Raw genomic sequence first — 12,578 nt, forward strand, 5'->3', positions numbered from 1 at the left:
GAACTTTGTCCTGCCAGGCGATGCCGAGGATGTGTCAGAGGCAGCGCATGTGGAAAGCGTTAAGTTTCCTCTCCTGTTGTGAGCAAAGAGTCCATGACTCGCTGCAGTACAGAAGTGTACTCAGGACGCAAGCTCTGTAGACCTGGATCTTGGTATGTTCCGTCAGCTTCTTGTTGGACCAGACTCTCTTTGTGAGTCTGGAAAACGTGGTAGCTGCTTTATCGATGCGCTTGTTTAGATCGGTATCGAGAGAAAGAGTGTCGGAGATTGTTGAGCCAAGGTACACAAAGTCATGGACAACCTCCAGTTCATGCGTAGAGATTGTAATGCAGGGAGGTGAGCACATCCTGAACCATGACCTGTGTTTCCTTAAGGCTGTATCTCACAGCGGCCCACCAAATGCCCCAGGGAGCACACCTGATAACAAGAGACCTGCATCCTGGTGCCCTCCCTTGCATCTGACATAGCCCATTTCTAAAATCAGGAGGTTGCACTTACACATCATGGCTTGTAACCAGTAATGGATTTTTCCTCCAGAAACTTGTCCAATCCCCTTTTAAAGGCGTCCAAGCCAGACGCCATCACCACATCCTGCGGCAAGGAGTTCCACAGACCAACCTCACGCTGAGTAAAGAAATATTTTCTTTTGTCTGTTCTAACTCTCCCAACACTCAATTTTAGTGGATGTCCCCTGGTTCTGGTGTTATGTGAGAGTGTAAAGAGCAGCCACCGGGTAGATGGGACTCGTCTGCCTGGGAAGGCAGCTCATCTGAGAGAAGGAAAACTCTGATCCCAAACCTCCACTGCCTTGTGGCTACATCCAGTTATGGAAAAGGCTTCAGGAGTCAACCTCGAGGCAAAATCCGGAGCCGGAGTCCCTGAGGCAGTTCATGGCTGAACACAGTCACGTTCTGGCAACTCCTGCGACGCCGCTGGAACCAACCGTATTGGCCTCTGCCTTTCCATTGGACCATTTCAGCGACGTGGAGAGGGGGGATTTGCTGCATGGGTAACAGCCTATCCTCCATACCTACTTTACCTAGGCTTTGCGCACTGGAGAGGACACTCTGTTCCAGAACCACCATTCAGAGCGTGACACCATAGTCTTCTGAGACTGAAGGATGCCAACACACAAAGAGCATCTCTCTATCCACTTTATCCTTCCCATGCATAATTTTGTATGTCTCAATCATGTCCCCCCTCAGGCGCCTCTTTTCTAGGCTGGAGAGGCCCAAACGCCATAGCCCAGTAATCATCTTAGTTGCTCTCTTTTGTCCAATCCCCTTGTCCAATCCCCTTTTAAAGGCATCCAGGCCAGATGCCATCATCACATCCTGTGGCAAGGAGTTCCACAGACCAACCACATAAGAAAATATTTTCTTTTCTCTGTCCACATGCAGCCACAATTCAGCTGTGAGATGAGGGAACAAGCATTCCCTTACCTTGAGGAGGCCTACATGACTGCCCCCCATTGTAGGATGCAGCACATGCCCCTTTGGCATGGTTGCATTAGCATGGTAAAGTTGGATAGGATTGTGCAGTGTATCTGTATGCTGTGGGGGGGGGGGATTGTTGGCAGGAAATAACCCTCTCTATGCACAAAAGTAGTAAGTTTCGTTCCTCTGCAGCTCAGGGAAAAAATGAAAAATTCAGAAAAAAAATGAAAAAAATCAGAAAATGAGGCTCATTAAAAAAAATCTGCATCAGAAAAAAGTTTCTCCAGGACCAGGAGACACCAAATTCACTGCTTCTTACTTGCAGCAACACAGCCCACTGCAGTCCCTGGAAAGCCAAGCTAGACCCATCCTCTCTTACAGGGACTCTGCAGTGCAAGGACAGGTCTAAAGCATGGGCGCAGACCTCAGTTTTCGTTCTGCGCAGGTGCTAAAGCTCCTGGCGGAAGCAGTGGAAGAAAGAGGCAAGTCCTGGCAGGTGTTCTGCGCCTGCGCGGGAGGTTCTGCCTATCGCTGGTGCTCTCCTGGGTCTCCCGCGCGCTGGGCGGGGACGTTTTCCTGTTTGAAAACGGTGGTGGGCGGCGGGAGCGCTGGAGCTGCTGCTGGAGAACAAGGACGGTCCTTTGGTGAGTTGCTGGTACAGCGTGGAAGAGGCCGTGGTTCTGATGCTTTCCTAGGAGTAAGCCCCATTGACTTTAATGGGACTTATTTCTGAGTAGACATGCATAGGCTTGGGCTCTAAGTAGGCTTGGGCTGCCATCCTAGCCACACTTACCTGGGAGTAAATCTCACTGACTACAATGGGACTTCCTTCTGAGTAGACAGGCTTAGGCTGCAATCCTAACCACACTTACTTGGGAGTAAGTCCCACTGACTATAATGGGACTTCCTTCTGAGTAGACGTGCATGTGCTTGGGCTCTAAGTAGGCTGCACTCCTAGCCACACTTACCTGGGAGTAAGCCCCATTGACTATAATGGGGCTTCTGAGTAGACATACATAGGCTTGGACTAAAAGGCATCAGAATCATGGCCTAAGGCTGCAATCCTATCCACACTTACATGAGAGAAAGCCCCATTGACTATAATCCAGCCTCCCTCCTGGGACCCTACCCACCCATACCTTGCTCTGTTCTGCCCTCACAGCACTGTTCACTGTAACCAAATATTCTTATTAGAGAGAGCAGAAAAAGTCACCATAAAACCTAGCACTAGTGAAAGCTGTTTTAGTACAATTGCTAAGAACATGGGCAGGACTGGGCCACAATCTCCTGGTCCCTGAAGGGGTATAACAGATGCCTCTCCCTTTACCTGGTGGTGCTCTAGTCTGGTGGTCTTCAGCCTTGTTTTGTTCCATTGAGGGTCCTGACCCCAAATTTGAAGAACATTGATTTAAAGCATTTACTTTATTGCTCTTGTGATGCTCTTGGCTTGCTCTTATGGTGGACTGGAGCAAGTCACTCAAATGATATCCATTTTCTGCACAGCTCTAAGAATTTCCCCAATAGGAGGAAGATAATTGCAAGGTAGTTACAGTTGTGGGTTCAATTGCTGTTCTCTGTTTCTCCCAGCAAGAGTGACTCAACCTTCATCCAGGAGAAGGAGGAAGGTGAAGGAGGAAAAAGAGGAAGGGGGGGCACATATGCTAATGCCACCAGACTGGTCAAAATTACTCCTTGGCTTTATTCCCAATGCCTGGAATGGCTCTGCAGGGGAGCAGAAGGGGTCCCTTGCACTCTGCAGTGAGGCTCCTTGCAAAACTTAGTGCTTTGCACTCCCTCTAGCTGTGCCACTGCCCTGCATGCAGAGGTTGTGATGCAGCATTGTCCTCTAATGTGTCTCACCTGATTTGCTTGGGATGGTCTTCTGCTCCCTGTGCTTCTGTATACTGTGCGCAGTAGCAATTGGTTAAACATACAACAGTCCTTCTTTCCAGTTTTTCAGGCTGTCAGTATGGAGAATGAAAAGTCCAGGATCCCTGTGTACAGTTCTCAGCACTCCACAGTCAGTGGTGTGCTCAAAGGTAGGTTAACCTATTGATTTAATGTGCATTTACTTGGAGAGTTATAACACAATCTGAGTAAATTCATTGGATTCAGTGAGACATTTCTGAATGAACATGCATTGGATAGTGCTGTTAGACCCAATTATCGTACTGTCCCTGGTTGACTACTTGTTCAGTCTTACAACACCTTTTACAACATTCCCTCAAGCATTCATCCTGTTGCAAATGGCAGAGGCTGATGATCCTAATAAAAGGTTTAACCTTTATTGCCATGTGTTGGGAGCTACTCTGTGATGAAAATCTCATGACCATTATATGTGCAAGCCTCTGACCCATAACTGCAGTTCTATCCTGGTCAAATACATTTCCCAGGACATGAACAAGGGCACTGTGTTACCTACCAGTTTCCTTTGGCGGAGTTAAGTGTGACCCCCACAGATAAACTGACTTCGTGCATATGGTCCAAATGTTACTTAATCTGGCAGAAATTCAAGATTCCTAAAGCAGAAGGTGCTCAAGGCTAACTGAATTGGTTCCCTTTTCTGTATTGTAGTAGTGTGGTTTAAGGCAGCAGTTTCCGAAGTCCTACTTGGACTTTGTGACTGTGCTAAGTGTTGGCAGGGACGTAGGGGGAGACCCTGATGGCGCCACAGCGATTGTGGTACTGTGGGGCACCCAGGGGCTTGTATACTTACCTGGAGGGTTGTGCTGTGTAGAGTTGCCAGGTTGCTACCAGAAGTTGCCTTCTGCCTTTAAATCCTCACCTTACTGTGCATTGGGCAATAAGGCACTCCTGACTTCTATTGCTTGTCACAGTAGCGTAGCTAGAGGGGATGCAAAGCACTAAGCTTTGCATTGAGCATCACTGCACTGTGCAAGTGGCCCCCCTCCTGAGCCATTCCTGACAGGGGAGCAAAACAGAGGTGTATGCCAGGCTACAAGGGGGAGGGGCTGCTTGCATGCTTCAGTGTGGCTTCCTGCAAAACTTAGCGCTTTGCACCCCAGCCCCCAGCAATGCCACTGGCTATGATTATGGAATCTACCTTTATTTTAAAACTGATATCTCATTTGCAGATGCAAATCCTCAATATACTTTTGGTCCAAATCTTCCAGCTTGTGCTGTTTCCAGAGGCACAAATCAAAGGTAAATTAAAAGCCGCTGCTGAAACTTCTGTATTTGACAATAAATATAACTGACTTTTGCCAACACACTTGCTTTGTTCCGGATTTGATGGAATGTTCCAAAATTTCCACAAAGGTTGTGTTTTGTTTTTCAGACCATGTTGGCTTGGTTTAAAGTTAGATTTTAACACTTATCCTGCTCACTTTAAGGCCTTTGAACTCTAAGAAAGAAGTAGCACCACCACTACCAAAGAAAACAGTGGCAACTGCACCTGTGCGAAAGTGAGTGCTTACAAGCAAAATTTCCTATCTACTTTTCATCTCTCTTGTCTCCCCATCCATTTTCTACAGCAAGATTCCATCTGTGTATAGATTTTTTTAAATTAACATTTATAAAACTGCATCATAATTGGAAAAGGCAGGCTACTGTACGAACACTATAGTATAAAGGGATTTAAAAATCCTAATTGCACAATTCAATCATTTAATCTACTATTCGATTAAAAGGTAAGGATATGTGAAACTGGTGCTGCAGAGCCCTGGATGCTTACATGTCTATCGTAAGCGTACATTGAGAGTGGGAAAAATGGACTCAGTTGACCACAGAGCGGTTGGACATTTTTGCTTCTTGATGGGGGCCGAAGGGATGCTGCAGGGAGGTACACTGAAGTACAATGCCTGTGTTTTCACCTCTTTTTGTCTGTAATGTAGCAAATTGTCTTATCCTGGCTGTTAAATGCAGGGAGCATTCCATCCACAGTGCTTCAGTGATGTGTTTCATCTTCTAGCATGACAAACAAATACAGACGGGAGACAGAGCTCAGGAACAAAAACAAGGCGTTGGAGACCACAGCGTGTGAATTGAACTTAAAGTTGACAGGAATGCAGGTAAGGAGCATACTTGGCTCTGATGGTCTACCATCAGTGTGTGACACGCTAAACTTCCTGAGAACTATAGTCGAAACCAGGGGTGCCCAAACCCTGGCCTTGGGGCCACTTGCGGCCCTCAAGGCCTCTCAATGTGGCCCTCAGGGAGCTCCCGGTCTCCAATGAGCCTCTGGCCCTCCAGAGATTTGTTGGAGCCCACACTGGCCCAACGCAACTGCTCTCAGGATGAGGGCGACTGTTTGACCTCTCGTGTGAGCTGTGGGATGAGGGCTCCCTCCACTGCTTGTTGTTTCACGTCTGTGATGCAGTAGCAGCAGCAAAGGAAAGGCCAGCCTTGTTTTGTGCAAGGCCTTTTATAGACCTTGAGCTATTGCAAGGCATTCATTCATTCATTCAAGTTCATCTTTAATATATTCATTTATGTAAACTTATGTAAATTTATTTTCCCTCTGGCCCCCAACACAGTGTCAGAGAGCTCATGCGGCCCTCCTGCCAAAAACTTTGGACACCCCTGGACTAACCACTTAAGAGTACAAGTCAGTTTCTGTTTTGCATACACTAGTTCAGTGGTTCTCACATTTAGCACCGGGACCCACTTTTTAGAATCTGTTGGGACCCACCAGAAGTGATGTCATGACCAGAAGTGACGTCATCAAGCAGGACCATTTTTAACAATCCTAGGCTGCAATCCTATCCACACTTACCCAGGAGTAATTGACTATCATTGTTAAAATAATATACATAGTAGCTTGTTAAAAGTACAGGTCTGTAACATTTCCCCAAATGCAGTCACATCCCATGGTAGCATCAAGTCTAATATATTGAAAATAAAATATTGAAATGAATGGAGACCCACCTGAAATTGGCTTGCGACCCACCTAGTGGGTCCCAACCCACAGTTTGAGAAACACTGCACTAGTTGGTCTGTCAGGGGAACCTGTCTGTAGGGTTCAAGGTGGTACTACACATTGGAATAGCTTCCAAAGGGATCTTATACCTCACTTCAGTATGTATACTTCAGTGAGTATACCTCATTTCAGAATGTACCATTAATATTTTGATATAACAATTTGAGTGTGCAAACCTAATCCTATGTATTATCGTGATGTAATCCTGTAAAGTGAATACCTATTCTTATCCCCATGTTGCAACTGAGGTTGAGAGGGAGCCTAAGGCCAAAGAGCACTAGCCTTATGCCTACTCGAAGTAAGTTCAGTGGGCATAAGGTTGCATTTTGTATGTATTTCAGCACCAAGCCCTACACACTTGCTTTTGATATGTTGTAGGAGCAACAATGGCTGTTGCTGTGACTACTATAGTTGAATATTCTCCTTCTATCAAGGTGGTAAATGCTAACTGAACACAGTAACGGCACGGTTTGACACGGTTTCTCACCTGCTGGATGGCCTTTGAATTCTTCTAGTTTCTGGCAGTGTGCCTGACCCAGGAGAAAAGATAACCCTTTCAAAGCACAAGAGTGGCAGTGGTAGGGGCTGGAAAAATGGGGATCAGATGCAGTCCATAGACTTTATCTGCCCATCCTCATGAGCATTAACTGGAAGTGCCATCTGTCAAATGTATTGTACATATTCTGGATTCTTATTCATCTACTGCTATCTCTGTGTGGTGCCAGGATTCTGCTGGGCTGTGCAGAGCTTACAATCCAACAAGGAGAGAATCTCTGGACACGCAGTTTGTGTAGCCAAACTGTTTTTCAAATCTGTGAGGTTAGGTAAATGTGATACCAGCATTGGCAGGTTTCAAAGTCAATCCAAGAAATCATTTTACAGAAGTACAGCTCATTATTGCTCACATCCATGGTTCATGATGGGGGGGGAAAATCATCCCAGTGTGCCTTGTTTTTTAAAGGAACACATTTTAAAGTTTATACCTCATGTGATTACATGACTTCCAAGGTAGCTTACAAGACATTGAAACAATATAAAAAAGGAAGCCCTGCCACTAGCCAAAAGAATGAGCCTCCTATGTGTGGTTCCACAATCTTGGAGCAACTGGCAGTTAAAGCAAAATTCTTTCTTGCAGGGAGCTTTGCCTTCCCTCCCACCAACTGCTGCTTCTGTTGCTAATTGTTTGGGGCCAAGCTAGTCTCCTCCCTTGATTCTTCCTGAGAGGGAGGGGGTCACAACCTTCCAGTGGCTTCTTGTTCACCTGGCTGGAGGCAGAGTGCCCTTCTCCTATGTTCTGCAATTCCAGGATTTCTCTCTATTCAGTTCTTTATCCCTCACCAAAGGCAAGGAAGCATCTTGGATGCTTTTCTGATGCGTACTGATATTTCATTACAGAGTACCATTAAGGATCTGCAGGAGCAGAATGACGAGCTGGAAAAAGAAAACCAGAAGCTGAAGAAGTTTCAGGAAAGCTGCATGCTGATCCTAGAAACCAGGGATTGTGACTCGGGTGCCTGTTTCAGATGGTTTTGTGTTCTCCCTGGTGCACAAATCAGTTGTACACCCTTCTTTCTAGTTTTCTTTTTTCTTCACCTGCCTTTCCTAACCTTCGAAATAGAATTTAAATTCCTTATATTATGGCTTCTTTAAAGATTTAAAGACAGGCTTAAAAACCAGAGAATGTATGAAGATTTATTTTACACTGAATCAGACCATTGATCCATCTAGTCCAGAATCGCCTGTTGTTGGGCAGCAGCAATCTGATGCCTTGGGTTGCAGTCCTCTTTCAGTCCTCCTATCTGAAATCTTTTTGAAGTGGAGATGTCAAGGATTGAACCTTATGCCTTCAAGGTTTGTGTTCTATCAGAGCTGTCAGCCCTCTGCGGGATCGTCTTGTGATCCACGTGTTGCGAAATCTTAAATTGGATGCTTTGGGGGTTGCTTACTAAAGGCAGGTGATCAAGTTCTCCCAATGATGCTTGACTTTAAAAATATGACTAGAGGCTATTCTAGTAAAAAAAGGGGGGGGGAAATGTATGAGTGTGATGGAACTTAATGAAACATTTGCAAATCAGTTACAGGCAACAGCATTTTGGAAGAAGAGAAGGAGAATGAGAAAAATCGGACTGAGATCATGGTGAGAGGATGAATCCATTCAGTTTTCCCTAATAGGGGGGTGATCTGAGCCTCCTTTCTCACTGCTGCCTTCCTGCTGAAACTGTTTGGCATGCAGTCCAGCCTACCAGATACCCACCTTTTGAAGAGTGGCAAATGCATTTAGGATAGAACTTGACTAAACTGTTGTCTCATCTCTTTCCTTGCAGGTTTTGACAGAGGAGCTGAATGCTGGCCTTGAACAGTTCAACCAGATGGTGAAAGAGCAAAAAGATAATCTTCAGGTACAGCAAGAACTATTTTTTTGTCTGTCCCCACTGCAGTCAAGAAACGGGGCACTAGTCTGAACCCCTTCATCTTCAAGTATCCATTGCATAGCAACACAGGTATAGCTTCCCTCCTTCAAGAGGTCCTGTTTTCCTTCACACCCCACTTCATATCCTGGCAAACCTCCATAAAAGCAGACCACCACCCAAAGTAGTAACTTTCTTTGCCATGAGGAGGAAGGCCTGCATCTTATAGCAGACTTGGTTCTTTGCTACTGGTATTTAAGGGTGGGGGTTGGATTTTTTTAATGTTTCAGTTGGGTGATGCTGCTATCTTGGTTTTTTAATGGGTTATTCCAGTGCTTCCCAAGCTTACCTTCATTGTGCCCTCCCCCCAGCACCCAGAAGGATGTGTTGATGACACGATGCAATTGTGTGATGATATCATAGATACTTCTGGGTTGGAGGCCAAACACGAGCCTAAAAATAATGGTAACAAGCTCAGGGCAGACAGGAGGGCTTTTTCAAGCACGCAAACATTGCTTTGCCTGCTGCGTGGAGCCTCTTGCTACTGTAGGTTTGTGCTGCAGTCTTGCTACTGGGCATCAGGCCTCCCACAATGCCCTGGGGAGTCCCTTGCAATACCCCAGAGTGTTGCAATGCACACTTTGGGAACCTCTGGGTTACTGCATTGTTGTGATGTATTTTGATGCCTCTGGTGGTGGTGTTATGAGCTTCCTATTGGTTAAGGAAAAATGAGAGAGAATCTTTTTTAAAATCTGGTGGTATTCAAGCCACTTCTGAAAGTGATCTTGCTCGATACAGGCTAATGAAAGCCATAAGCCAAACACAAACAAATTAAAAGTTAAACAGAGCAAATCATTAGGAAGTTTAATAGGGAAAATGTTTACTTATGTTAATGAACCAAATGTTAAAGCTATGTTATGAGTGTTTATAGCTAAATTAGTTATTAGTTCCTATGTATAAAAAATAGGGAAAATGTTATGTTTAGCATGCTCATATGTTTGAAACAAAGAAAGCATTTTTTGGTCTCAGTTTGATGTAGAAAGTGCAGGCTAATTGGCAGTTTTACTGAGATAGCAAAGGAATGTTTCTTTGGCAGCCTTCCCAGCAGATAATGACATGGGAGTTAGGGAGTGACACACTCCCTTTTGCTTGCAGCAATGTGAAACACAGAGTTGCTGGAAAACATCCAAGCCATTTGAGCTGGAAATTCACTACAGAGAACATTTTGGATTTTAAAATTATAATTCAAACAGGCTTTCCCTTTTAAACCAAAATACAGTCTTGAATAAAGACTGGGAAGGGCTATTTAGACCAAAGTTTCATAGAAGTTCCAAAGAGATTATAATGCTTGATTGCTTACAAATATTTTTCAATGCCTTAAGTGTAGCCAATATATAAATTAGCTGTTAGAGTAAAGCTTAGTTGCCTGATGTTATTGAAAGTTAAATAATAGTATAGAAATACACAGAATAGTTAAAGCAATTAAATTTGACTATTAAAGGGCTCAAAGCCACAAGTTTGAAAATGTAATTCAGATGTGACCTTGAAGAGGCAGATGTCTGGCAAAGTTAATTAAGAGTCTAACAAGGAGACTCTAAGAAAAGTTACTCCTCACAAAATAAGAACTCTGTATCTCTCTGTAGACTCAAAGTGACAGATATAGATACTTTAAGTTGTAAATCTGTCCCGAGTTCCAATTAAAAGTGAGATTAGATACAACATACAGAGGAACTAGGGAGGAGGCAGGAAGCAGGATGCGCCTGCACCGATTAATCAGGAAGCTGATATCTCTTGGCACTTGCAATAATAAATTATTGCAAGAGGTGAGAAAACTAAAGGTTATACACAGGTTAGAGACATTTTTAATGAGGTAAAACTAGCAACATTAGATAAGACAGTTGACAGCCTTGGCAAAGACAGTAAATCTGTTGCTAATTAAAGAGTACTCTAAGATACAGATATCTGCAGAGATAAGCAGGGACATACCAGAGAGAGTCCCTGATAAGCCAGCAAAATATGAGAGCCTCTAAGCTGGCAGAAAAGCTGAATTTAGTTAAAAATGAATAAGAAAAGTGTCTTAAAATCCTTTTTACAATAAGAAGTTACTTTGTCCTGTATTAAATATAAGTTTATACCACTATACAAATCACATATGGAGAATTACACATGGAATAAAGGGAAGACCAAAAGTTCAGTTTAAAAGGAGGTTAGCAGAAAACCCAGTGAAGACATACCAAAGGCCAGTAATAAATGAGTAAACAGTGCCATCTAGTGGTTGTTGGAAACAATGTTTTCTATAATGTCTCAATGTATGTCTTCTCCTTTTTTGGAATTTGTAACTTGAAGCCAACCAATCAAATGCTTGTAAAGTTATCTGTGGCCAATCCTAAGAAAGCCCCCATTTCTGATGTCATACACCAGCCAATGAGAAATGTATGACTCCTCAGACAAAGGAGCCAGAATCAAATATAAGTGAGAGGCACACACTGGAAAATTGCTTTTCTCTGAGGGCTCTGAGAGTTCCCACATGGCTCTCATTGCACTCTTCACTTTGGACAGGAGTCCCTGAGAAGCCCGTTGCTGGCAACGAAATAAAGCTTGCAGATGATCACCACTCTTGCCTACTGAGTTTGCTTTTGACCTTGCAACATACTAACTGTGAAAGCAGATGTGCTTCAACAAATGTACAATGCTCATGACTTTTCCTTCCCTTTAGAACGCACAGACTAAATGGAAGCAGGTAGCGGAGGAGCGGACTCGCTTCCTAGAGCAGCAGCAGTCTTTTCGCAGGAAAATGGAAGATTTGTCTGCGCTATTAGATGAGGAGGAGAAGGAGGCACTTCTGAATTAGTAGTAGCAAAAACTGAAGTAGGAATCCTTATGCTGTTTTCTGCTTCCTTGTTGGACTCCATGGTCCTTGTTGAATTGTAGTGGGGCTTGTTTGCCTTGTAAAGATGTGAATACTGGTTTTAAAAAAAACTTGTTACCAAATAAAAATCTTTGTATGTAACAAATAGTGCAAGTATTCATTTCTCTTGCTCCTTTAACTGGTCCTCAGAATTCTAGAACATTCTGGGTTTAAGTTTCCCTTCACTGTTGTTCCTCATTGTCCTGTTACTGTGTCATTTACCTAGATTTGCCATTGTGTTAGAAGAACAGTTGTGGGACTTTCATTGCCTTAATCTTTTTGCATAAGCCTACTTGCGGTTACTGATAGAAATCTCCATATCTTAAACTTGTTTGCAATATGCTAAGGCTTAGGCTTTGCTTAGGCTTTAAACAAGGCTTAGGCTTTAAACAAGGTCTGGTTAAGCTCAGAAGCAAAGGTGTGAACCAAGAGAATGATGGGAGAGACCTAGCTCTTGCCTCAAATGTCTGTGTTTTGCTTTTGTGAGCAGGCAGGAGCTCTGAGAGGAATTTTATCAGGGGCTACAAAGTTTCTTTGGGCCCCTTCCCAAAGGGTGGGGCAGAGTGGGGAAGCAGGATGGAGAAGCAGGATGGGGGGAGGTGGCAACAATCAGCGTAGACTTTGGAGCCCAAGTCTAATGGACTTCCTGATGCGGAGCCTAGGTCTATCTCCCTGCACAGTGCTGGCTGCTAGATGCAGATATATGGAAAACCAAACACACTCCTATGTGGGGAAAATGCGTAGTAACAGGAAGGCAGTGAACCTTGGCCTCCAGCAGGCAAACCTGCGTTTTGGCTTTCAGAACACATTCTGACCCGTAGCCTTGGATCATTGCCTTCACCTACGCAAGCAGGATGAGAGACAGTGTTTTGGAGATGCGCTTCTTA

General features: G+C 44.2%; 1 protein-coding gene across 1 annotated transcript; it reads left to right on the forward strand.

The window, feature by feature from the left end:
* The first annotated feature begins 1,848 nt into the window (after nt 1-1,848).
* Nucleotides 1,849-11,745, forward strand: KNSTRN (kinetochore localized astrin (SPAG5) binding protein). The gene is made up of 9 exons (XM_066614592.1): nt 1,849-2,080; nt 3,389-3,475; nt 4,532-4,601; nt 4,790-4,861; nt 5,368-5,467; nt 7,771-7,885; nt 8,451-8,512; nt 8,700-8,774; nt 11,500-11,745. Exons 1-9 carry the CDS (start codon nt 1,849-1,851, stop codon nt 11,632-11,634), a joined length of 948 nt encoding a protein of 315 aa, XP_066470689.1. The 3' UTR covers nt 11,635-11,745.
* Nucleotides 11,746-12,578: the final 833 nt, after the last annotated feature.

The sequence above is a fragment of the Tiliqua scincoides genome, chromosome 1 (genome assembly GCF_035046505.1).
Source record: "Tiliqua scincoides isolate rTilSci1 chromosome 1, rTilSci1.hap2, whole genome shotgun sequence".
In the NCBI taxonomy this organism is placed as follows: domain Eukaryota; kingdom Metazoa; phylum Chordata; class Lepidosauria; order Squamata; family Scincidae; genus Tiliqua; species Tiliqua scincoides.